At 44.9% G+C, this 23,760-nt stretch overlaps 2 protein-coding genes across 2 annotated transcripts; both read left to right on the top strand.

Annotated features, from left to right (window-relative positions):
• Positions 1–6,764: 6,764 nt before the first annotated feature.
• LOC137673645 (keratin, type I cytoskeletal 13-like) lies at positions 6,765–11,623 on the top strand. The gene is made up of 8 exons (XM_068418582.1): positions 6,765–7,508; positions 8,250–8,332; positions 8,790–8,946; positions 9,596–9,757; positions 10,112–10,237; positions 10,410–10,636; positions 10,792–11,147; positions 11,598–11,623. The coding sequence occupies exons 1-8, from the start codon at positions 6,765–6,767 to the stop codon at positions 11,621–11,623; spliced, it is 1,881 nt and encodes a 626-aa protein (XP_068274683.1).
• Positions 11,624–16,894: 5,271 nt separating this feature from the next.
• LOC137673647 (keratin, type I cytoskeletal 14-like) lies at positions 16,895–20,469 on the top strand. Its single transcript, XM_068418583.1, has 8 exons — positions 16,895–17,365; positions 18,183–18,265; positions 18,458–18,614; positions 18,810–18,971; positions 19,333–19,458; positions 19,553–19,779; positions 19,934–20,025; positions 20,450–20,469. The coding sequence occupies exons 1-8, from the start codon at positions 16,895–16,897 to the stop codon at positions 20,467–20,469; spliced, it is 1,338 nt and encodes a 445-aa protein (XP_068274684.1).
• The last annotated feature ends 3,291 nt before the right edge of the window (positions 20,470–23,760 follow it).

The raw sequence follows: 23,760 nt of genomic DNA, 5'->3' as shown, positions 1-23,760 counted from the left end.
TTGGCCAGACCAGCATCTCCCACTGCAGGCCCCGACCAGCGGCCTTTGGACCAAGCAAGACTGTACCCAGCATGGCCACTCATGCCTCTGCGAAGAGCAAGAGCAAGCGCTGCTTCAAGTTACTCAACCCTGTTCACTCCAGGGGCTCATCCGAACCCTCTGGATGGCCTCCCTGCTTCTTCCACCTGCATTTCTGTGCCTAATCACTGTTACCTGAGTTAATCTCTACCGTGACTGGTATTCCTGCGGAAAAAAAAAAAGAAAAAAAAGACCCCAAAAAAATAAATGCTAATAAATCTTTGCTTCTCTCTGATGCAAGCAGAAAGCCATGTCTGGGAGAAATTTCCTTTAGAGGACATTTTTGTTTGAATCAGTTACAAATATCAAGCCCTACCTGTGGGATACAGAATAACACGTCAGATTATGCATAAAACCCCAAAGTTTGCAGTGACATATTCAGCATTTAAGACTAACTGGGCAAAACTTTGAAGAATACACAACCAGGTACAATGCTCTGGTAGTCCCTGCAAGGGGAAAACTAACAGTCAAAACCTTACTTGTTTCTGCTATTAACTTTTGTCAGGGACGGGGGGGGTTTAAGGAACTGACTATTCCCTAGAGAGCCTCTTAAAAAACATCTTCCTAAGAAGTCACTAAAATGCATTATGAAATTTTTTTATCATGGAATTTAAAGATGGAAATTTTCAGCTCCCACTGCCAAAACTCCCTGAGTGCAGAACTCAAATCAGGTACAATGAATTATCTACAACGAACACATGTCCAGTGCTGCCTGCTTGGGTACACATTGGATAACAAGTGGATAGAAGTTCAGCAACAGGATATCCCTACTTTGGGACAGTAGTTATCCGTACCGTAAAATAAATTCATAAAGCTGGAGTATGAACCAAAGTGCCTGAATATGGTCTTGCAGAAGAAGGAATTCACAGGCTCATTCACTGATCAGAACCGTGCCTTGCTGTCTGGCAGCTGTGCAACACCTGGCCTCCTCTATGTACTTCCACTTCAGGGCATTTCTCGTGTCTCAGTACGGACAGGTACACATGTCACAAAGCAGACTGGCAAATTAGGCATATTTAGGATGTGATTTTACAAAACCCAGTGGTAGGCTGAGAGGAAAAAAAAGACAGCCAAGAGAAAAGATTCCCAAACCAGTGTTAAGGGTTACCTACAGATCACAGCAGAGGGACTGCTCCATCCCTGAAAGACAGAGATTGAACTTTTCCTCTTTGTGTTAATTATAGCCACGTCTCCCTCCTGTGTGCCCTGGGCAGGTGCTGACTGCCCAGAGGGCTCCCTCTGCCCGCTCCCCCATGCCGTGCCCCTTACGGTGCTCTTCACTTCTGTTGAGGCCAATTGAAGTGTGGGGTCTGCGTAAGCAGGACTGCTCTGGGCTGAACTGCTGAGAGGAGCTATATGGGGAGGGTCACCTGAAAATAATGCAGAGGGCTCCTGACATGACACCTCTTCACTAATACATCCTTTACCCCTCGCATTTCTCCACTCTTATGCACAAGCAAAGGGAACCAGATGGGAGTATCACTGCAGTAAGTTTTTCTCTCCCTGTTTTACAGTCATGAGTTTTGTTTTTTCGCTCTGAGGAAGGCATCACCCACGGGAGAAGGTTGAGAAACACAGACTGAGTGGGAGACCGTGGGAACGGGAATCCTGAACTGAGTGCTACGCAGATCTGTGCCAGTGACTCACTGTGTTGCTTTACGCCAGGCTCTCAGCCAATGTGATTAGTATCTGAAAAGAAAAAAAAATCTAAGAATAATGTTTTTCCTGACCAGTGTCTCCATGGGGGCCTGAGGAACTGGCTGATCTTCATGAAGGACTACTTTATCCATAAGCATGCACTGATATCCCTGAGCTGACACGCAAAGAGGCAGTGTTTATGTTTGCAAGGATACCCCCATCTCCCTCCTATTGCAAAAGCACCTACTTCACTTTTAAAACCCTTGCAGCATCAGATCATACTTGTCTCTGCATTGCTGCTGTCCCCTAAACCTGCTTCCTCTGATCGCTCTGCTAGCTTTACACCTCTTGCAGGCTGTGACAATTCTTTCTTAGAGCTGTCTATTGAGGATACTAAACTAAGAGCCCAAATGAGAGAATACCCTGATACAGGAGCCCTGCTTCTCGTGCCTCCTCTGAGAGCCTCCCAAGTTAATCTCAAAAATGTTCCTGCTGAGTTCGTGCTTCCTGGCTTTTCCAGGGTGATTTACAGGCCACCACCTGACCTCTGGCCTTAGAGCGACACCGGGGAGGCTGTTAAGGAGGTTAGGTAGGATTTCCTTGGAGGAGCAGTCCGTCTGTGCGGGAGCTTGCTGCTCTGCGCCATCGTAGCAGCTCTGAGGACTACTGGTGCCCCTTGATCCTGTCCTTCTTTCCAAAAATATAACTTCCTTTTAGTATTTTTACTGCCAGCTATCTAATTATCTTGCATCTAACCCTGCAGAAGAAATTCCACTGAAACAAGTCCTTGTGAGAGCAAAGCAGAATGAAACTTAAAGAGTGTAGAGTGTGGGAAGGAGAATCCCCAGGGCAATGAGGCAGGTCGGTACCGTAGCGGAGAAACCAGCGCTGCGGCTGGTTTCATCCACGCTTTAGAAGAGTGTGTTGTAATATGCTGTTGATATGTTATAATCAGGCACAGACATAAGTAAACATTTCTGCGCAATTAAGATAAATAATCTAATATTACTATTATTACTTTTACTACTGACCATTGATCGTCCTGTCTTCTTCCTTACCTAAAATCTGTACCTTTCTTACCAAGGTGTTCTTACAATGCTCCTTGCATGTAATGAGTCTGCATCTATAATGCAAATAAGCTTCATAATAAAGTTTACTTGCTACACGTTACCGTGTGTGACAAAATAAACACAAACCACCAATAAACTTTAAAAAATACCTACTTAATCATAGCATTAGTGCTCACTACAGACAAACAGAAGGCTGAGTTTAGATGGTCTCTCACCACACCCTGTAAGTGCCAGATTAAGCGTTCTTTCCTTTTTCCATTTCATATATACAAAATCTGCATCTAGGTTCTCACTAGCACTTGCTCACTGAGAGAACAGGCTTGTAATAACAACAGTGGTGCAAAAAAACTTATGTGGAGGAACAGAGCTAGAAAACCAAAACTACTGCAGAGCCAGAGCAAGAAATACAAATATTGTAGTGTCACGTGTCAAAGCTTAGGGCATGCTTGAAGTGGGACTCCAGCAATATCAAGAGTAGCGAGGGGAACCTCGCACTTTTTATTTGCATACATTTTGTTAGGCATTAATCAGCATAATAAGCTTTCATTTTGTGAGCACAAAATGTCGCAATTGGGACACTTATCTGGTGTTCCTGTTACTGCTCTGAGAAGGAAATTGTGGTACGTGTTAGAGCAAGACCTCCAGAACAACCTCAGGCAAAACTAAATGTGCACACACGCTCCCGTGTGTTTGGCTTCAGCACTCCCAGAGCAATCCGTTTGTCCATTTGAAGGCACAGATGTAATTTCAGAACCGCCTGCACATACATTCTGCTGATGTCTCTTTTGTTTAGCATTAATTGTCAGCTTAATTAATTGTCAAATGCTACGTGGGCTACACTCATGGGGGACAGAATGAGTACAGCAAAGTATGCCGCTTCCCTGCAGTGTTGGGGGGAAGGAAGAAACCAGCAAATCCTTCTCAAGCCCTCCCGTCTCAACACAAATGTCCTGGTGGGTTTTCTTCACTTTTATGAACCTACTTGCAAGGAAGATCCAAGTTATCCTGCACAAAAGTGTGCGCTAGGAGAGTGCTACAGGGTTTAAACTTCACAGGCAAGCTTGCTGCTGCCTTAAGAGAGACATACTCCATTTTTGAGAACATAGGGACTGTGAAAGAAACAAAATATCACAAGGGAAAATTTCAGCCGTTAGGAATAAAGCACACCCTAATGGCCAGCTGGACCTCCATAAAAAGCACTAAGATTGAACCAGTAACAAAAATGAAATTACAGCAACGCTGAAGACAGAAAGGAACATCCTATGAGCGCGTGACTTGAAAGCTACCGAAGATCTAAAGGCAAAATCTCATATTTGTGTTCCTTCCTTATATGTAAGTAGTGGTAATAACACAGAACTTAAATGAAATGTTGAGGCTATCTAAAGTTCTGCACCCTCAATGGCTTCACTCTTTCTTTTCTTTCATTGCTTTTATTTTTTTAAAGTGTTTTCCAAGCACACAATAAGATATGCCCTTATCAGAAGAACCTTTCAGTATGGACACGTCCCTGCTGTGTACAAGCACGTATAGAAAGAGACAACTGATAAAATAGGAAACAACGTAGGTTCTCAGAAAGTACAACATTACCCAGACACAAAGCCAAAACAACACTAAACAGGAAAAACATTTCGTGTATAGTAACCTACATCTTTCAGCAGCAATAACAGAACACGCAGGAGCCCAGAGACTGTGTTTACGCTGCTGAGGTGACACTACCATCCTCCAGCTGTGAATCAAGGAGAAATTATCACATCATCAAGCTACTTGAAGTCTTTCATCATCTTTGAGCCACTGAGTATATCAAATAGCAAGATAAAATCAGAGAGCTTTTGAAAGAGATTGCATAAGCAGCAATAAAGCAATACTGGCAAAAGCACAGTGCAAAGCACAGGACAAAGGCTTCAGGGAGAAAATGTTAAATAATCCTTAATTTAGCATAAAAAAGAGCAGAAGTTAAGAGGCAGAAATGCAGTTTGTAAAAGAACCACGCACACGGAGTCTGATAGCAGAGTGGGGAAAACAGCAGCAACATACAATCGACTTCCAAAGGAAGGTGGCCTTTGGGACACGGGCCGCGCTGCGTTGCCACCTGCCAGAGGGTTTCGGAAGGTGCTGAGACAAGGACAGGGACAACAACGGACAGTTCTGCAGATGTGCCCGGCTTTGTTCCCTGCACCCGAGGTTGAGGGGGAGACTGCTAAATGTCCTCAGTACCTTACAGTCATTAGAGGATCAGTAACCAGAGAGAAGGCAATGAGGACATTTCAGTAGCAGAAGAAAGCTGTCCCTGGAAAAAGGCACACTTTCTTCCAAGCAAACTGTAACTGTTTGGGGTCCCTCTACAGCAAGACCACAAATGCTGATGGTTTTGCTGTTTGCAGTTAAGCGGTAGGGACTGGCTGTTTGCATGAACGACGTCTCTGCTGTATTAAAAAAGAAGCTGTAAGTTTCTCATAAACGCTTGCAGTGCCAGAACAGAGCTTGGTGGCTGCTGAGGAACTGAGATTCTGCATTTGAACCAGAATATTGACTTTTCACCCAGGACAAACATGAAACGTTATAGCACGAGTGGGGTTGTGTAGATGATAGTCATCTGGAATCAGTCAGCACTGTTTGCCCAAACTCTAACTCTTCTAATAGATTTTCAGAAACATGCAATTCTGTCTGCAGGTTCTCTGCTTTAGCATCAAATCCAGCAATCGAGGATGAAAACCATTTCCAAGTGCATCTGGGGTAAACTTCTGGGGATCCGTGCAGGACTGAAGCATGGTGTGATTTCTTTTGTGGTCCCAACAGTCTGATTTCAACTGATGGGTGTACAAAGCCTTCCAACTTTTCTCTCAGGATACAATTCTAGAGTCTCAAGGATCTCTGCATTAAGAGCAGTATATATAATTACTCTATCACCTGTAATATGTGACACCCTAACAATAGAGAGAATGAGCAGTTTTATATTAAACCGTAAAAGGTCTTCCCACACAGTAGTTTATAGGTCATTGTCTACATTAATACAGCTTCTAATTGTGCTACAATTTACTTTATAATACAATTAAAGTATCCTTAATCTTCCTACTATTTTAGATCAACAGCTCTTTGGTGAAAAAAATCCAACTTTTTTTTTCTCTTTGATTTCTAGGACTTAGCTATCTAGTGTGCTGTCCTGTTTCCTTGCAAAGGAAGGATTTTGATTTTTAAATAAGAATCCCACTGCATTGCTTGAAATAGACTTCTCGTATAAAAAATATGTTCTCTAAGTGATGGACGGCAGGGATACACAAGCTGGACAATCTAAATAGACAAGTTATACAGTCCTATTAATAAAACTCTTACACTATCACGTACACTGAGAAAAAGAATATAAGCAGTGTAGAAGATCTTAAATGCACAAAATATAAAAGAGCAGAAGAGAACAATAGTCTTTGAGAATAGGAGCTAGAAAAATCGTAGCAAAGAAAGTAGATTAATAATTGAACAAAGAAATGGACAATCTAACATGAGAGATTTGGGCCTCATCTTCTTTCTTTTAGGGAAGAACCGAGAACAAAAATCCCCTCTGTATAGTTCCGTCAGGTACACGTGTGCTCAGTGTTAGTTTCAACAGGATCCCGCATAACGTGGCTTTTCCACCGTAAAGCAGATCCAGGCTGCACGAGGGAAAAGACCACCTGTTCCAGAAAACGCGAAAGGAAAAGAATGCCAGCCGAAAGAAGTGAAATGTTCGGTCTTAAACAAACAGCACAAACCCAGCAATGGGCCAGATTGCCTGAGATATCAGCACAAAAATATTGTTCAGCAAATTATTCTTGGCACAAACAACAAGGCTGGTAAATGCCCTGGGAGAAAGGAACACCCTGATGGTGACACCCACTGCCAAAAGTATAAAGAGAGCGAGCTGGGGATGAAAATTTGCAGTCCTGAACCTTATCAGGCTGTGCACCTAAATTTGGGGCTGTGGTTAGACTCTTAGCTGCTGTCACTATGAGCTGTGGCACTAAGTCTTCGACTAGTTCTACTAGAATTAGCAGTGGAGGTGGTGGTGGCGGAGGAGGATATAGTGGTGGAGGTGGTGGAGGGGGTGGAAGCCGTGGAGTACATAAGTCTGGTGGATACTCCTCAGTGTCCACTAGAAAATACACCTCTTCTGGAGGAAGTGGCGGCTTTTCTGGGAGAAGCTTTGGTGGAGGAGTTTCCAGGAGCAGCTATGGGGGGGGCTTTAGCAGTGGCAGTTGTGGAAGGATTAGCCGCAGTAGCTATGGTGGGAGAATGAGTGGTGGTAGCTATGGAGGAGGAATGGGCTGTGGAAGTATGGGAGGAGGATTTGGATCAGGTGGAGGTGGTTTTGGAGGAATGAGAGGTGGTTATGGAGCTGGCCTCGGTGGAGGTAGTTTTGGTGGTGGTGGATATAGTGGAGGTGGATTTAGTGGCTTTGGGGGTAGTGGTGGCTTTGGTGGTGGCAGCGGCTTTGGTGGTGGCGGCTATGGTGGAAGTAGTTTTGGTGGCATGGGGTTTGGTGAAGATGGCGGCTTGCTCTCCACAAATGAAAAGTTGACCATGCAGAACCTTAACGATCGCCTGGCTTCTTACTTGGATAAAGTGCGACGCTTGGAGGATGACAATACTCAACTTGAACAACTGATCAGGGAGTGGTATAGAAATCAAGGTCCCACTGGTACCAGGGACTACAGCCAATATTACAGAACAATTGAAGAACTGCAAAACCAGGTATGATGTAATTTGACTAACTTTGAACAGATTCTCACTAGAACAGCACTCGCCTCCTGCAGCACAATATCCCTGTCTGGGGTAGTCTATTCCCTCCTCGGTTTCAGCCAGGAAGCAGACCGGTGTGCTGACAGAGCCTGACTGCTGGTTTTTCTCTCCGTGGGTGATACGTGTATTCTGGTGCCACGACAGATCATCACTAGTGCACCCATTATGGGGCCTGTCCAGTGCTCCCCGCAGTGCCGTGCTCTTGCTTGCTTGTTCCTTGCTCTCTTGAGCAGCAGACACAGCCATTGCTCATGCTGTGCTACTAGTGCCCACAGTAATTGCATCTTTTGGGGAATACACAGGATGAGCCAACCCGTGCATTTAGTCTCATTCTAGCCCTCAGCCGTTTAATAGTCCCACACCTCCTACATGAATACGGCCGTTGCCAAATGCAATGGTAATTATGTTTTCTCACTGTTTTTGGAATATGAGGAGTTTATTTAGTTATTCTTTCCAAGAAGGTATTATGTTCTTAATGGATATTTGTAAACCAAAACTGACAGCAAAGGCACTTTCTTTTAACTGGAAGCAATAAACTCTTCTCCTTCTATACAGCTCCTGCAGCCGTAGTCAGCCTTGACATTACCATAAAGATATTCTGAACTGTGTCTCTGCACAGGGATTTCTTCCTTCTCTCTGCGTGTCAGACTGAAAAGACAACTGACCAAATAACCTCTGCCCTCTGCCTTCCAGATTGTCGGTGCAAACGTGGACCTTAACAAGATCCTTCTTGACATTGACAACACCAGAATGACGGTGGATGACTTCAGACTGAAGTGAGTCTTTCCCCTCCTGTCTCATTCCATCGTGCCTCCCTTTGCCCTCCAGGAGCTCCTGTTGCCAATTAACCTTTGCAGATGCTGTAGCCTCTTGGGTCCAATGACAGAACAGATAATTGTTGGGAAAAGCATTCTGAGAATGATTTTGTTAGTCTTTCATTATTATTTTTCTCCAGACAAGTTTTTGAAGAGTGCCATTTAAAGGACTACATCTTCTGTTTCGCCACCCTTGCGTGTACATTTATAAGCATAATCCTCATCATGTAAATCTCAGAGAGAGAAATTCTATTGAAATCAAACCAACCTATCTGAGACGGAAAGAGAATTAGGTTCTTTCTTTTAAGAATTGAGCAATGGGATTAAAGACTAAAGATGTACTGATGGGAACCGTTCATAATCAAGATAACAAAGAGGTCTGGCAGCACTTTTACTCTCTTTCTTGTCTGTTTTTTAGGTATGAAACGGAATATACTCTCCACCAGAGTGTGGCAAGTGATATTAATGGATTACGTCCCCTTTTGGATCAACTGACTCTAGCCAGATCTGACTTGGAGACACAGTTTGAATCCCTAAAAGAGGAACTGATCTATCTCAGGAAGAACCATGAAGAGGTAAGTTTCTCCACACTTTAAAATAATAACTAACGAAAACTCAACACTCAGAGAATTTCCTGTGGATTTCTTCCACTAGCAATAACCAGGTTTTGGCTGCTGGCTTTGATCACCCAACTTGACACAATCTGGCTTTGATTTTCAGGAGTATGTAGCATCCATAGCTGCCCGCAGCTGATGTAAAAAGACACCTAGGTCAACATGTGGCAAAATGAGAGCAGGGAAATGAACGGCTTTCAGTACAAAGTACAATTTTGTTGATGAACTCATGGAAGGAAAGTGGGATAGAATATAGGAGGAGTCAAAAGCAAATATTCATCCTATCTGCAATGATTTTTCCCATTGAGAAGAAAAATACATAAAAGGATTTTCACAAAGAGCACGCTGCATAGGATTCCTTACGACCCTGAGGAGAAAATGCCAGGGTCAATGCGTGTGTGGTGCCTGGCTATTGTTCACTGCAAAGTGTGGCGTCGGAATGGGAGAATTGTTCCCTTTCATGAGGAGGGCAGACGAGGCCCCCTTTGCAGGAGTGATACAGCTGTGTGAGGATCTGTGCCCCTTTCTTTTCCTTATTTGAAACTATGACATTTCTCCTCACCTTCACCCTTTGAGAACCTGGTGGGGTTTTTGTGTTTTTTTTTCTCAGGAAATGAAAGGACTGCAAACACAATCTAGCGGTGATGTCAACGTGGAGGTCAATGCTACTCCTGGCATTAATTTGATGGAAAAATTAAATGAAATGCGTTGTGAATACGAACGGCTTATTGAGAACAACCGGAGAGAGGTGGAAAGCTGGTATGAAACCAAGGTAAAGCAGAGTTTTTTGGTTATAAATCTTTCACAAAGAACTGGATCTATTTATATCCAGCAGAGGAAAGGCAACTTATCACGTATTATTTAAGGGACATTAACTTTAAATTACTTTAAGTGGTTTACTGTAACAGGTCAGCTCTGGAGTATTAAGATTATGTGGTAAAGCATGGAGAATCTCCGTGTTCCAGTAGCAAGGTGAATTACACAGTGAGTTAGCAGTGGCATACAGAGTCAGTGCACATCACATCTTTCTTCATTCTTATTAATTGCTTTCTCAGTGCTTTTATGGTAACCCCACAATGTTTTCTTATTATCAAAAATGCCTCAATTTTGTATGTGTATTTTTCAGATGGAAGAAGTTAATCAACAAGTCCACTCAAGTGGCCAGGAGATACAATCAAGCAACCAGCAGATCTCTGAGCTGAGACGTGAATATCAAAGCCTGGAAATTGAGCTGCAGTCGCAGCTCAGCATGGTAAGTAAAAGTGTTTGCTTCTGCTTCACTGTGACACAGAGAATGGGATACTGGATGACTTAGTCTTCAAAGATATGCTTTTTTCTGGTTTTGAAGATCTCAAATTTTTCCACAAAAATGAGTTAAACTTGCCACATTCCCATAAACACTGTGTTTTGTGTTCCCTTTGCAGGTAGACTCTTTGCAATCCAACTTGGAAGACACGGAACGTCGCTATAACATGCAGCTGCAGCAGATCCAGGGTATGATCGGCCCCTTGGAGGAGGAGCTGGCCAGCATCCGCTGCGAGATGGAGAGTCAGAATGAAGAGTACAAGATGCTCCTGGGCATCAAGACCCGCCTGGAACAGGAGATTGCTCAGTACCGGGCACTGCTTGAGGAAGGACAGCAAGACCTTGTGTATGTAAACTGACAAAAGACCACAGCATTATGTGAAATTAGGTTCTAAAAAGAAGTACAGACAAAAGAAGTGCAGGCTTCCGTGCAGATTGATTTCCCTCTGAGAACAAAAAAGCATTTGATTAACTTTTTTTTCTTTTTCTCTCTCTTTGCAGAATCCCAGCAGGAGGAATGGGAGGAGGAATGGGAGGAGGCATGGGAGGTGGTAGAATGGGAGGTGGTGGCTATTCTTCTGGAGGAGGAAGAGGAGGAGGTGGTAGCATGAGTAGTGGATATGGAGGTGGTGGCATTTGCTCTGGAGGCGGAATGGGAGGAGGAATGGGAGGAGGAAGCGGTGGAGGAGGAATGGGAGGAGGAAGTGGAGGAATAGGAGGGGGAAGCGGCAGTGGATGCGGTAGTGCTGGAGGAGGAGGAGGAGGAGGAGGAAGGATCTCAGGAGGCATCAGCAGTTCCCACTCCTACTCTTCATCTTCTCAGTCTCAGTCCTGCAGGAGTGGTGGTGAAGGCCAAGGTGAGAACTGTTGAATGGTCACACTGTTCTCTCAGTCCCATCCTTACTAATTTATGCACTATATCAACACGCTCTGCCACAGACAAACAGTACCAAGGATAAACTAAAATTTCTGGAAAGTGTTAGATTTACTTTTACTAAAATGCTTTCCTATTTGTGTGCAAAGATCAGCTCGGCTTAAGAAACACCCATTCAATTTCTATTCAGTTTTGTGGGTGCCATCAGCTAATCATGTAGTTCAAATCCCAGCTGTGTTTCTTCACCTCTCCCATTCTTTGCAGAACCTCATAAATACGGCTGCTTTTGTCCCACGCTGAAGTTTTCCTTTACGCTTTTGGAACGCTTATGGTCCCCTGTCACATAATCAAGCTTCTTTTCTGTCTGGCAAATCCTGGTGCCTCAGCGGTTCAGTGCCAGCACTTAAGGAATTAATGCTTTATTTCTAAACAGGGTATGGAAGAAAATCTTTTGACTAAGAACACACATTGAGGAACCTACAGTGCAAGACCTTTTAAACAGAAACTGGCCCAAACCCTCTCCATTCCCCGTGCTCCTGAGGAAAGAGAGATGCTCTTAACAGTTCCTCAACGTTGCTGATGCCATCTATCCAAAAAGGCCCGTCGGAGCTCCTCAGAGGGGCCGCCTGCCCGCCTGCCATGCATGCTACGCGCTGCTTCTGCCCGGAATGCTTCGTGGCTTCAATCCTTGGCCCTTCAGCGACCTGCTTCACAGATTCAACACAATCCTGGGCTCTTCTGTATCAGGAAAATGTCGCTAATAAAACTTCATTTCTGTCTCATGCAACCAGAATCCTGTGTGTAGGTTTTCTTCCATTCTGTAGGTGTAAACACTTAAACAGAAAATACAAACCATGCCAACACATGCTTCCAGGTAGAAAAGTCGATGATACGTTACAATAGTTGATAATGAAATCTAGAGTTAAAGCACAATTTCTGAGCATTCAGGGCAGATCATAACCTTCTTGGAGCATCTTGGGCTGTGCCTTTGCTTTTAATAACGTGCCAGATGCTCCTGGGGAGCTGAGCTCTAAGACTCAACAGCAGTTGAATATCAGCCCGGAGCAGACTGCAGAATCTCAGCACTATAAGAAAGCTGATAAAGTTGGCATCAAATGAGTGCCCAGCCTGGCCTGACACAAAGAAACATGAATGATTACAGAACCATGACTGTAAAATGGATGTTTCAGTTCGAGATTCACAAAACCTTAACTGAAACTCAGCAGTTTAAACTGGAACTGCACAAACTAGGGATCCGTTTTTGAACAGACAAGAAAAAGAAGTTAAAAGAAAATATAATTTACAGGATCTTCACAAAGTTCTCCTCCATAAAGTGTTAGCACTAACAGCAATGTTCGCCTTCTACCTATGACAAATGAAGTGCTTGTGAAAGCACCTGCAATGTTTACTTTTGGATATAGGAAGATCCGTACTGTGAAGAAAATTAACACAAACTCTCTCAGCCCTCTCCAGCTGTTACCCGACAACATTCCTGACCACAGTTTGCACAAACTCTGACTGCTTGGCTGCTGCCGCAGCTTGGAGCAACTCAACAAACAAACAAGCAGAAAGCACTCTCTTGTTAGTAGCTTTTGGGAGTTGCATTTGCTTCTGTCCAGCTTTTTTATATGCTTTTTTATAGCCATTATTTCATGGAAATTATAGTATAGCTTTCTCCAGTGACTGGGACAACTTTGTTCATGAAAACAAACAGTAGCTTGTTTCATTGCAGCCCACCCCCGTGGATAAAACCCATTTCCAGAGCCTTAGTTCACCTTTGCCTTCTGGGGACTAACAGACTCAGAGCTCAAAGGAAATGAAATGCATTGTCCTAGGCCCTTCAAAGAACTCTTTTGTGCACGTTTGAGGAATCTCAGGAATTTCTGCCCGACATTTTGGAGACAGGGCTGCCAAAGTAGGCAGATCGTAAACCACAGCTTTATTAATGCCAATGAGAAATGAGTATCTGAATTCCTCAGACTTTTTTGAAAGTCTTAGCCCGTCGCACAGCTACCACCAAGACAACCCAGAACGGATGTCAACCACAGGCTGTGCCGCTCGCAAGTAAACCCAGCAGTGGGAAACCTGGAAAGGCAGAGGGAAGCCTCGTGCCCGCCCAGCGTGCCAGCGTCCCCCAGGCGCCCTGAGGCAGGCTCAGCTCTCGCAGCTGGGCCCAGAAGGTTCTGTGCAACCCCGGCCAAGACGGGATGTCTAGGCTGAGGCTAAGTTTTTAAAAAAGGCACCCAGTGGTCTGGGCTCCAAAGGCTGGCAGAGTATCCCGGGGAAATGAGGGGCCAAAATGAGCCCAAGGCCGCCCGAGTGAAGGGTGTATTTCACTGGTACAGGAACTTGCGGCTGAAGGGCTGACGCGGGGCCGTGTGCTCAGGGAGTGGCCTCCAGTGGTGAACAAACAGTCAGAGAAAATGTGCTTTGTGGGGACGAGGAGCCAGCACCATCGATTACAGGTGAAATAGGTGCAAAATTAATTTCCAGAAATCCAGGTCACGTTGCCATGCAAACTTTCTCAACATGTGGAAACCACTCAGGGAAGCAGAAGTACTTGACCTACACCAAACCAGTCTGTGTTTGTGGTGTGCTCGCATGAAGTAGGTTTTGCAGATTTGTTAACCAGACTTTGTGCTACACGAATACCTCCAGTGACACACAGCAGAAAGAATGAGATCCCAGTAGTGCTGATTTCTATTGCTTTGTTTTAGACACTTGCACTACACACATAATCTGGAAAAAGGTGTGACGTTCCTAGTAACTGGGATGTGGATTATTTCAAAGCAATCAGCTGTGCTTATGCCACAGCCCTCTAGAGGGTACTGTATTGTTACCTCTTGCACCTTCGGTTCCAACTACCTCCGCAGAGGTCAGTCTACACTTTAAATTAACCTTTAAAGAGTATTTATTTTCCTGTCTTGTAATTACCTTGCTGCCCGACAGGCACTAAGTGCTACACACCATATGTATAACAGGCAGAATGGAGACAGCACCTAGGAAGGGACGCGGTTTGAGGGAATGAAGGGTTTTCAGGAGAAAGTCACTAGTGTGGCTAAGGAAATTAAATGAAAGTATGAGAAGGGAATAAGGAATCTCACTGTATCTTGAACAAAGACTGAGGAAAACCCTGTGGATCTGGACAGTGAGAATGTTTGGGTGACTGGAATACAGCTGGGGTCGTCCACAGAGAGCTGGGACACTGGGGATGTGTCCCCCTGAAGGCTGTGGCCACAGAGGTGATTCTCAATCCAATATACAGAAGATCAAAGTAAAGAACATGGTTAATTCCACTGTATCAGTCTGGGGCACAGGGATACCCTGGGCTGTATTTTGAGTGCTGTAACTTTGGTGACCCTGTTTCAAAAATAACATGATAGAGCTGGGAAAGGTTCAGGGAATGGCGGCAAAGGTATAGAAAAAACTTCTAGATAGTATCCTGGAGTGTTTCAGCCTCAGGAGGAGACACATCATGACCAGGGGTATGACAGCATTCTCTCTAAACACAGCAGTATGCAAAATCACAACTGACATGAAGGTTTTGCTAATTAAAGTTAGCTGACAACAAGTTGATAAGTCAGAATTTTTTAGATTTTTTCACAATTCAGTTTCACTTTAAGTTCAAAATTTTGTTTCTCTCTTAAGGAGTATTTCCCACATATTGAAGTTCCTTCTGGAGTCAGAGCTAACACCTTGAGGTTCTTTGGAAGACACGGGCAGTACCTACAAGGACATGCCTTTAGGCAGCTGAATTCAAGCTCTGGGATTCAGCGCTTCAAGTTTATATCTCGTTGCATATTAAGCTTCTAACGACTAAGCACTTCTACAGAGAGCAGATAACATTCTAGTGGTACGAGTTCACACCCCTTCCAATTCAACAATATTTTGTTGACACACCTTTCTATATAATTCTTATGATAAAAGAAGAAAATTAGACATATGGATATACAAAAGCCTATTGGAAAATCATAAACCTAATAAAAAACCCCAAAGCAGAAGACTACAGGAATATGGCTTCACTCAGGGTGAAGCTGACTATCTTCAGGCAGTTGTCTGCCCGTTCTCATAGGCATGGTGGCAGCAGGAATCTTGCTTGTACGCCGTTTCTTTGGTGCCTGGGCTGCTCCGGAGACAGGCAGGTGGGAGCGCTGGTTCAGGGGGTGTTTGGGAAGCTGAATGGCAGCAGCGACGTGCCAAGAGCAAAGCACAATTGTTCAGGACTCCAGCCCCAGCTCTTCTTACATCCACGGGGCACACACAGGCACACTGTCTTCAGATTCACACAGTCCTACTCCCTCCTCTGATGCGTACCTCATGTGTAAGGTGACTCAATCCCTTCTCACTCTTCTGTTGCTCATTTTAATAAGTTTATTTCTTCTTCTGTAATATGGAATCGCTTCCTAAGATACTTCCAGGTTGAATTCATCCTCCCTCACCGTGGATAAGCCGATTTTGAGGTGGTTGTTCACAGCAGGTTCCACCAGCTCCTTGTGCTTCCTTGGTACTGGCCAAATGCCTCTTCCGTAGGAGTTACAGTGCCAATATTTAATGCACAGCTGGAAACCTGAGAATTTGTTTCTGTTCAAGGCTCTTCTCAGGTTCGTAGAAGCTTGATTAGTAAAGATGGAAAAAGCAACTCCCTGAACATCCCATCCTGCATAGGCAGTGGAAAAAAATACACAATTGCTTCTTGCTCTGTGTTTCGTGTTGCAAGATATTCTCTCACCGCTGGCAAAGACAATTCACAGTAACGAGTTCAGATAATGATTATATTTTTTCACTTTGGCACTGTATCTTTTCATCAAACTTAATTCTTACTGCACTATATAATTCAAGGACATATTGTGAGAAATGACTCATTTTAATACGATTATGAAGATATGAAATATCAAACATGTCTCCTCTCAATTTCCTCTGAGTTCATTTAAAACAGCTAAAATAAAATTAATGGCTCTTTCATAGGAAAGGTTTTAGTATGTTTCCCCTTGCAAAATACTACTTTTGTGTCTGTCACAGAGTTTTCTTCAACAAGAAAAATGACTGCAATCACCATCCTGCACTTTCGGAAGTAGTTAAATACCATCAGGACCTTCTTCAATATGAGCAGTGACAGAGTAAAAAAATTCAGTGTGAAGTTCTCTTCTGTGACAGACAGGGGAATGCAGTTTTAAAAATTAATAATTCATTTCAGTAAATTAAAGTAGATTTCTAAATAGCTAATGAAAATTTCAAATAAATTAATGAATGAAGAGTCCCTTGAAGGCTGTGACCACAGGAGAAAGACAAACACTGAAATACTGAATTTCACCACACAGAAGACTGAAGGAGATAGACAACCAAGGTGGAGCCTTCATTAACTCCTATTACTAGTGATATATTGCAAGATTAATGGAAGCTATGAGATATTATATTATCCAACAAAATATCCAACAAAGAGCCACCCACATAAAATTACAGTGCATGCTTTGTGTGAATCAACACAGACATACTTGAACAGAAGGGTAATGCGTTTTACTCGCCTCAGACAAAATTCCCCTTGGCACATCACTTTTGGCAGGAGCGCTGAGGCTGGCAAACGCCATGGGAAGCTGGACGGCCTCACAGGTGACACCCACCCAACAGGGTATAAAGAGCCACCAGCGAGGACAGAAGGCTGCAGGCTGGTTCTCTGTATCAAGCTGCGCAGCAGGCTTTGCATTTGGGGCTGGAGAGCTGAACACTTCCACCATGAGCTGCAGCATCAAGAGAACATCTACTACCTCTTACAGGAGCGGTGGAGGTGGAGGCGGCTGTGGTGGCGGCAGTGGCAGGAGCTCCTCCGTCTCCTGCAGGCGATACGCCTCCTCTGTGATAGGCGGTGGGAGCTATGGGGGGGGAGCATGCAGCATTGGCTACGGAGGGGGCATGAGCGCTGGCAGCCTGGCAGGAGGCTTTGGTGGTGGTCTGGCAGGAGGCTTTGGTGGTGGCTTTGCCGGAGGCTTTGGTGCTGGGGGGGACATCCTTCTGAGCGGCAACGAGAAGGTCACCATGCAGAACCTCAATGACCGCCTGGCTGCTTACATGGACAAAGTGCGACGGCTGGAGGAAGAAAATGCTCAGTTCGAGCACCACATCCGGGAGTGGTACAGGAAACAGGCTCCCAGTGTCTCAAAGGACTACACCTCCTACTACCAGACCATCGAACAACTCCAAAATCAGGTAGGAGAGCCCCGACTGACGCGGCTCCATCTCCTGCACGCTAGTCCTGCTCGTAAGGACTTCTCCTTCCCTCTGGCACTGGCTCTGCAGGGGTGGGAGGGAGCTACTGGACGGCCTTGCTGGTGGTACCGCAGGCAGAAACCTGCTGAGCTGTGCCTCCCATCTCTTGGGGAAGCAAATCCCCACACCGCCCCACAAGCACAAGGGCTGTGCTGTGGGGGCACAGCCCGAGGCATCAAGGAGTGCTCCACCAGGCCCAAACATGCTGGCGCACGTAACTGAAAGCCCACGGTGTACAGGTGGCTCCAAACCAGGCATGTGTGGCTTCCAGTCCTTCCCTCTGCTCCCACCCAGCTCAGCTGGATGGAGTGCAAAGCCAAAGCGCTTGGACTGCAAGATCTGAACTCCCTGTCCCTCTGCACACTCCTACATACACCAGATGGAAGGACCAAGGCCTTGCCTTACAATCAGCTTTTTCTATAACGAGACAATTTACAGCATCAGCGACAAAGACTACACTTCCTTAGACACCCAGGGTGCAGAAACCCGTAGGTGTTGGTGATCTCCCACCATAAATGTTCTTCTATTCTTTCCCCCATCAATTTATTCTTTCATCAGAATGGCTGGGGAAGCCAAAATCCTGCACACACCAGTTCTCATGGAAGAGCATTCCAACAACTTTCTGTGGCCCCTGCATTACTGCAGAAAACATTTCCAAGACCCGCAACAATTCCCTACCAAAGCTTTGGGTCTTCTCTCTTCTTGTCCTGGATGCCTTGAACACAGTAAGATTCCCCTCCAACTTCCCCTTTTGCAGATCATTTCTGCCACTGTGGACAATAACAGACTGCTTCTGGACATCGATAACAGCAAGATGACTGCTGATGACTTCCGAATGAAGTGAGTACCTCTCTGTGAACCTGACGTGTCTTTCGAATCCTGCTCATAATCTCAGGAGACTAGGCAGCACTGCCCCGAGTGGTGTTACTGAATCTTCATGATTTATGGGGATACTGACCTTGGAAAGATGTGTGCTATTGACTGTCATCATCTCATTTCCCCATTTTTCTCTCTCTGTTGTCTGTGGTACAGGTATGAGAATGAGCTGGTCATCCGTCAGACTGTGGAGGCTGATATTAATGGCTTGAGAAATCTCCTGGATGACCTGACTCTGGTCAGATCTTCACTGGAATCCGAGCTAGAGTCCATGAAGGATGAGCTGATTGCTCTTAAGAGAAACCACGAGGAGGTATGATCCAATGATAAATAGCATGGCCAAGACATAGTCCTTTGATTCTTTGGGGTTCCCAAAGTTACCTATCAACTAAATTCAGCCTTAGGTCTTGTGGTTGTCATTCCCTCGTACCTTGATACTGCTTTGCCCACTGTCCCCAACACAAGAGATGACCTGTGCTCTTTGTTTCTCTCTTCGCACTCTCTGCAGGAAATGAGACAGCTGCAGGCTCAAACTGGTGGCGACGTGAGCGTGGAGGTCAACGCTGCCCCTGGCGAAGACTTGACAAAGATACTGAACGACCTGAGAAACGAATACGAGCAGATCATCGAGAAGAACCGCAGAGAGGTTGAGCAGTGGTATGAAGTCAAGGTACGCAGCAATGCACAAAGTGGAGTCTCCTTCTTGGGAAAACCCAGACGCTACCGGGCATGCGGTGCCTTTGGCTAAACGGGGGAGGCTGCTTGCCTGCACCTCACTTGCCCAGCTGGGGAATGGGAAGGAAAAAGCTGCTGGGGAAGGACTGCAGTGGGAGAGGAGGGGCTGGCCAGGTCTGATGTGCAAAGGTGGGTGCAACGTCGGGATCTACGGAGGGAGCAATGACTAGGCTGTCCTCGACGAGGACAGGATGAAAGGGAGAGGCTCCCTGGCTGTCTTAGTTCTCAGTCAGCAAATCTGCTTCCTGAGGGGATTTTCTCACTCAGAAAGTGTGTTTGGGGCTTGACTCCTGCAGATCGAAGAAGTCAATCGGCAGGTCACTTCTAGCAGCCAGGACATCCAGACCAGCAGCCACCAGCTCACCGAGTTGAGACGCGAAATGCAGAACCTGGAGATCGAACTGCAGGCGCAGCTCAGCACGGTACGTGGGGCAGGGTCGCTGAGGGCCCGTCCCTCCTCGGGATGGGCAGGGAGGGGTAGAGCTCTGCCCTAAACTCCTGCATTTCCACTTCCAGAAAAGCTCTCTGGAAAACTCCTTGGCAGAAACCGAGTCTCGCTATGGCTGCCTGCTGCAACAAATCCAAGGGCAGATTAACGCTGTAGAGGAGGAGCTGGCCAGCATCCGCTGTGAGATGGAGAGCCAGAACCAGGAGTACAAGATGCTCCTGGGCATCAAGACCCGCCTGGAACAGGAGATTGCTCAGTACCGGGCACTGCTGCAGGACGGACAGCAAGACCTTGTGTACGTATTCCATATTATAGCAAGGCAACAAAAAGAAATCCTCGTGTACTTAGTCCCAATAGAGATTCTTGTCCATGGATACATCAACATCTGTTTTGATCGAATATCCAGTGGTTAGGGCTTTTTTGGTGAATTAACTACTCTCCTTTTACAGTGCCTCTCAAGGAGCTTTCCAAGGAGGTGGAAAATCCTCCCATTCATACTCTTCTACTTCCTACTCTCATTGCCAGGGTGGTGAAATGACAGGTAAGACAGCATTTTGTAAGGATGTTTATTAGTGGGTTACATCTGCCCCAATGACTACAATATATTTTGTCAGAAAACAGTTTTGTCTTTTGGGCTGGGCAATATTCCCAGGTCCAGTAGCCCAGGAGTGAAAGAACCTCATTGACTCTGTCATGGAGGAATCAGGGATTAAAATACAGCAAGTCTTGCCCTTCCTTCTACCTAAATATAAAACACAGATTATAAAGTTTACAGGTTGGGATATGCTTTTTTGTTCATTGGAATAAAAAAAAATACAGTTCTGAGAAAGTGCCGAGGGTATTGCTGGGCTTGGAGCCTCTGAGCTTCTCCCACTGCTCCCTTGCTAACACAGCACGTTAGGTGAAAGATTTCAGTTCAGCAGGAAAGGTCAGATGAGGCAGTGATTTGCTCTGTCTTCACACAGGACAGTCAAGAGTGTGCTAGAGCAATAGCAGTGACGCTGGCATCCTCCAGCTAAGACACACGGAACATGGACAACGAGAGACTGAACCAAGCACTTCTGCAGCACAGCTGATGCAACTGGAACAATCTGGAAGGAGTGCCTGGTCACCCGCCTCATCACCCCTTCTTCTACTCGGCAATGCTTGTCTTACTCAACTTGTCTTTTTCAACTGGTTCTTTTTTTAAGGGCTTAAACTCTGCTGGTAACACTGCCACTAATAAAACTTTACTTCTGCAATGCAAATACAAACAATGTGTCTGAGAAATGTAATTTAACAAACTTCAAAGGAGTATTTATCAAGCTGACCAATCAAATGCAGGTTGTCCTGTCATACTTTGTAACGCAGTCTCAGAACAATCTATTTTGCACTAAGGAAATGGCCATGCTGAGGTAATATCACTGAGTAAAAGGAAACGTCACTGATCCTGAGTGTGGCCGTATGAAGGTGGATGAAATGTGACATCTTCCAAGCTCTGTCAGGCAGGTGGGACTGTCAGAACTCTGCTCAAAAGCAAGACGTATAAGGTTGAAAACACAAATCCATCTTGACACAATTTTCCTCCTTCCTGTGGAATCACAAACCATTTACCATTTTGTTTGTAATGGCTACTAACGATTGCTTTCTGGCCCCTTGCCTTGCTGCTTTTTACTAGTCACTCTGAATGATGTGAATGAAAGGAGAAAGAAAAGACCAATGAATGATGGGTAACTCCGAAAATTATTCAATTAACTGTTAATGTACTAAACTGTGCTCAACGACACTATTACGACCCATCTGAGTCCATTGGCTTTACTCAGCTCATCACAGCTAGAGCTCCTGTGGGAAGGTGTGGCTCCGTGTAGGTTTTTCCAGTACGTTCGGGTTTCCTGACATCAAGTATTTCTACACCTTTGACTACGCAAAGAATTACGTATTGCAAACTCCTGTTAGGAAATACAGCCAAGGAGGCAGCGTGCCTGCTTCCTTCAGTGTCATGCACCAAAAACATTCCTATGTTTTATGATAGAAATTTAAATACCAATATAGTACCAAGCACCCAATTTTTCTCAGTACACTCAATTGCCCGTAAGAGGAATGAGAGGCACCTTTCACTCACTGAAAGTATTTTCTATACTTTATTTTTCTGCTTACGAAGATGAAATATGCTATAAAATTGGAGATGAGAGGGCAATACTAAATTAGAACAGCTACCTCATATATATTTTGCTTTCTGAAGATCACAGCGAAGCCCCTTTTCAATCTATAACTGGGTGCATCAGCTGTACCACACAGCCAGGTTTCATTCAGTTACAAGTGCCTGTTGTTCCCTTCTCCACCTATCAAATCTGCTCTCTAGTATTTGCTGTTTCATTTAAGGCTGAGGGTATTCTGTCAGGGTGATGAGACGAAAGGTTTTCTCATCACAAAAATCTTACAAGAGTATTATTTAGGTGAGGTCTTCTTTCAGTAATCATGTGGCTTGGCTCTGCCACCACAATATCATAATTGCAGTCTGCAGTGAGCACCCACAAAGACAAGATCACAGAATCACAGAATCACTTTCTATTCATGTTGAAAAACTGGATTTCCAAGCTGACTTTGTTCAGCCCAGCATCAGGAATTTGTATGAACAAAAGCCCTTCTCCAAAGAAAAAAATAGCTCATTTCAGGTTTTAACAGTATAGAAAGTGATGTAAAGCAAATGCAAACATGACTTTGATCTCCAAAGGCTGCCAGAAGTCATTCATGTCTCAGCTGTACTTAACATAGCCAGAACAGCTTAAGGAGACATCTTTTTTGAGGCAGGATTATGGAAACTTGAACTACAGTCAGTGTATACAAATAAGTGCTGAAAGGTTATTTTGCTTCGTTCTAATCTTGCAGAAGCACCGAGAAGTATCAGAACAGTTAAAAAGAGTCTTCCACAGCCAGAGAACTCAGGGGAACACCAGAGCTGCAGTACGTCTTTCCCCGTTTCTGAACTAATCTCTGAGAGTGTAAGGGCTTTGTGAACTAGGCTGCAGTATGAAGAGTCTTAAGCTAAATCTGCAAAACCAAAGCTACACAAAATGTTCAGACTGAAAGGAGCGCACGCACTGCAGAGCTGCCCGTCCCTGCGGCAGGGTTAGATCACCGGGGGAGTCCTCCTCCTGCCGACAGCACAACGCCTTCCGCGTCTCACCACTGATTCATGGGCACTACCCTCCGCCTGGGTATGGGGCAAGGGCTGCGCTGGGGAAGATGCATGGAACACGCCACAGGCGTGCCAAAAGCACAGCACGCCTCGCTGCCTCCATCCAAGGCTGGCAGATGCTCCAGAAACCTCCTAATATGTTTGATCAGGTATCTTGATACCCCTGTCTGCTCCCGGCACTCACTTCACCTCATCCAGGGTTCTTAGAAAAAGCGATAGATTTGCGTATTGTTCTGAAGAGATCTACAGGAAAGAAAAAAAAGGGCTTCGGCAGGGGGGAATTTAGGATTTGATGACTTAACATCATTGATAATAACAGCATCCTGTAGCAGGTAGAGAGACAGAGACAGGAAAGGATTGCTGTATTGGAAGAGCTTCATTTCTCTTGGGAATTACTTTTAAACTTTTCCTTTTTCAGTGGTAGGAAGGACTACTGAATAACAATTTCGATAGACTGTAGAATTAAAATAGCTCACATTTAAGAGGATTTTCTGTAGGTCTACACACGTGCAAGGTGTAAGTGTCCATCCCAGAAGGTCACATAAGAGAAAAATAAGAATAGAATCTGGGGCAATGGAGATGGTTCATCTCTGAACAAACTGAAGAAAGGCACAGGTGAGTGCTGCTGAAGGGTGGTGGGCGATGGATGAGGAACGCACAGATGGAGATCCTGATGAAACTCATGGGAGTAGCACTCTCCCCACCAAGACCACAGTTGACTCATTTGTTGTAGAACAATTAATTCCAGTAATTGTTTCTGAGGTTGTCCTCTCCCTCCTGTGTGACTAAGGCAGACATCCAGTAATGGCATCACAGCTTCTGTGAAAACCACTGACTACTTTTGGTTCTTTTGCCGATTCAGAGTATCTGTTTGGGGCTCTGCATCCAGTTTCACCAGTGAGTAAACAGCACTTGGAAAGGCTTCATAACACTGTTACTTCACATAAACTTTTCTGATTTACAGAGGTTCATAAGGTGCATTATGAGCAAAAAGTCTTCCAGGAGAAGATATGAGTTCAAAGCTCTAACAGTCTCTTCAAATGGCTGAGGAACCTCCACACCGTCCACAACAGAAAATGTCTGACCTTTTTCTGTCAT

This window comes from Nyctibius grandis, chromosome 26 (genome assembly GCF_013368605.1).
Source record: "Nyctibius grandis isolate bNycGra1 chromosome 26, bNycGra1.pri, whole genome shotgun sequence".
NCBI classification, from domain to species: domain Eukaryota; kingdom Metazoa; phylum Chordata; class Aves; order Nyctibiiformes; family Nyctibiidae; genus Nyctibius; species Nyctibius grandis.
Note: the sequence above shows the minus strand (reverse complement) of the source record. Positions and strands in the feature narration are given on the sequence as shown.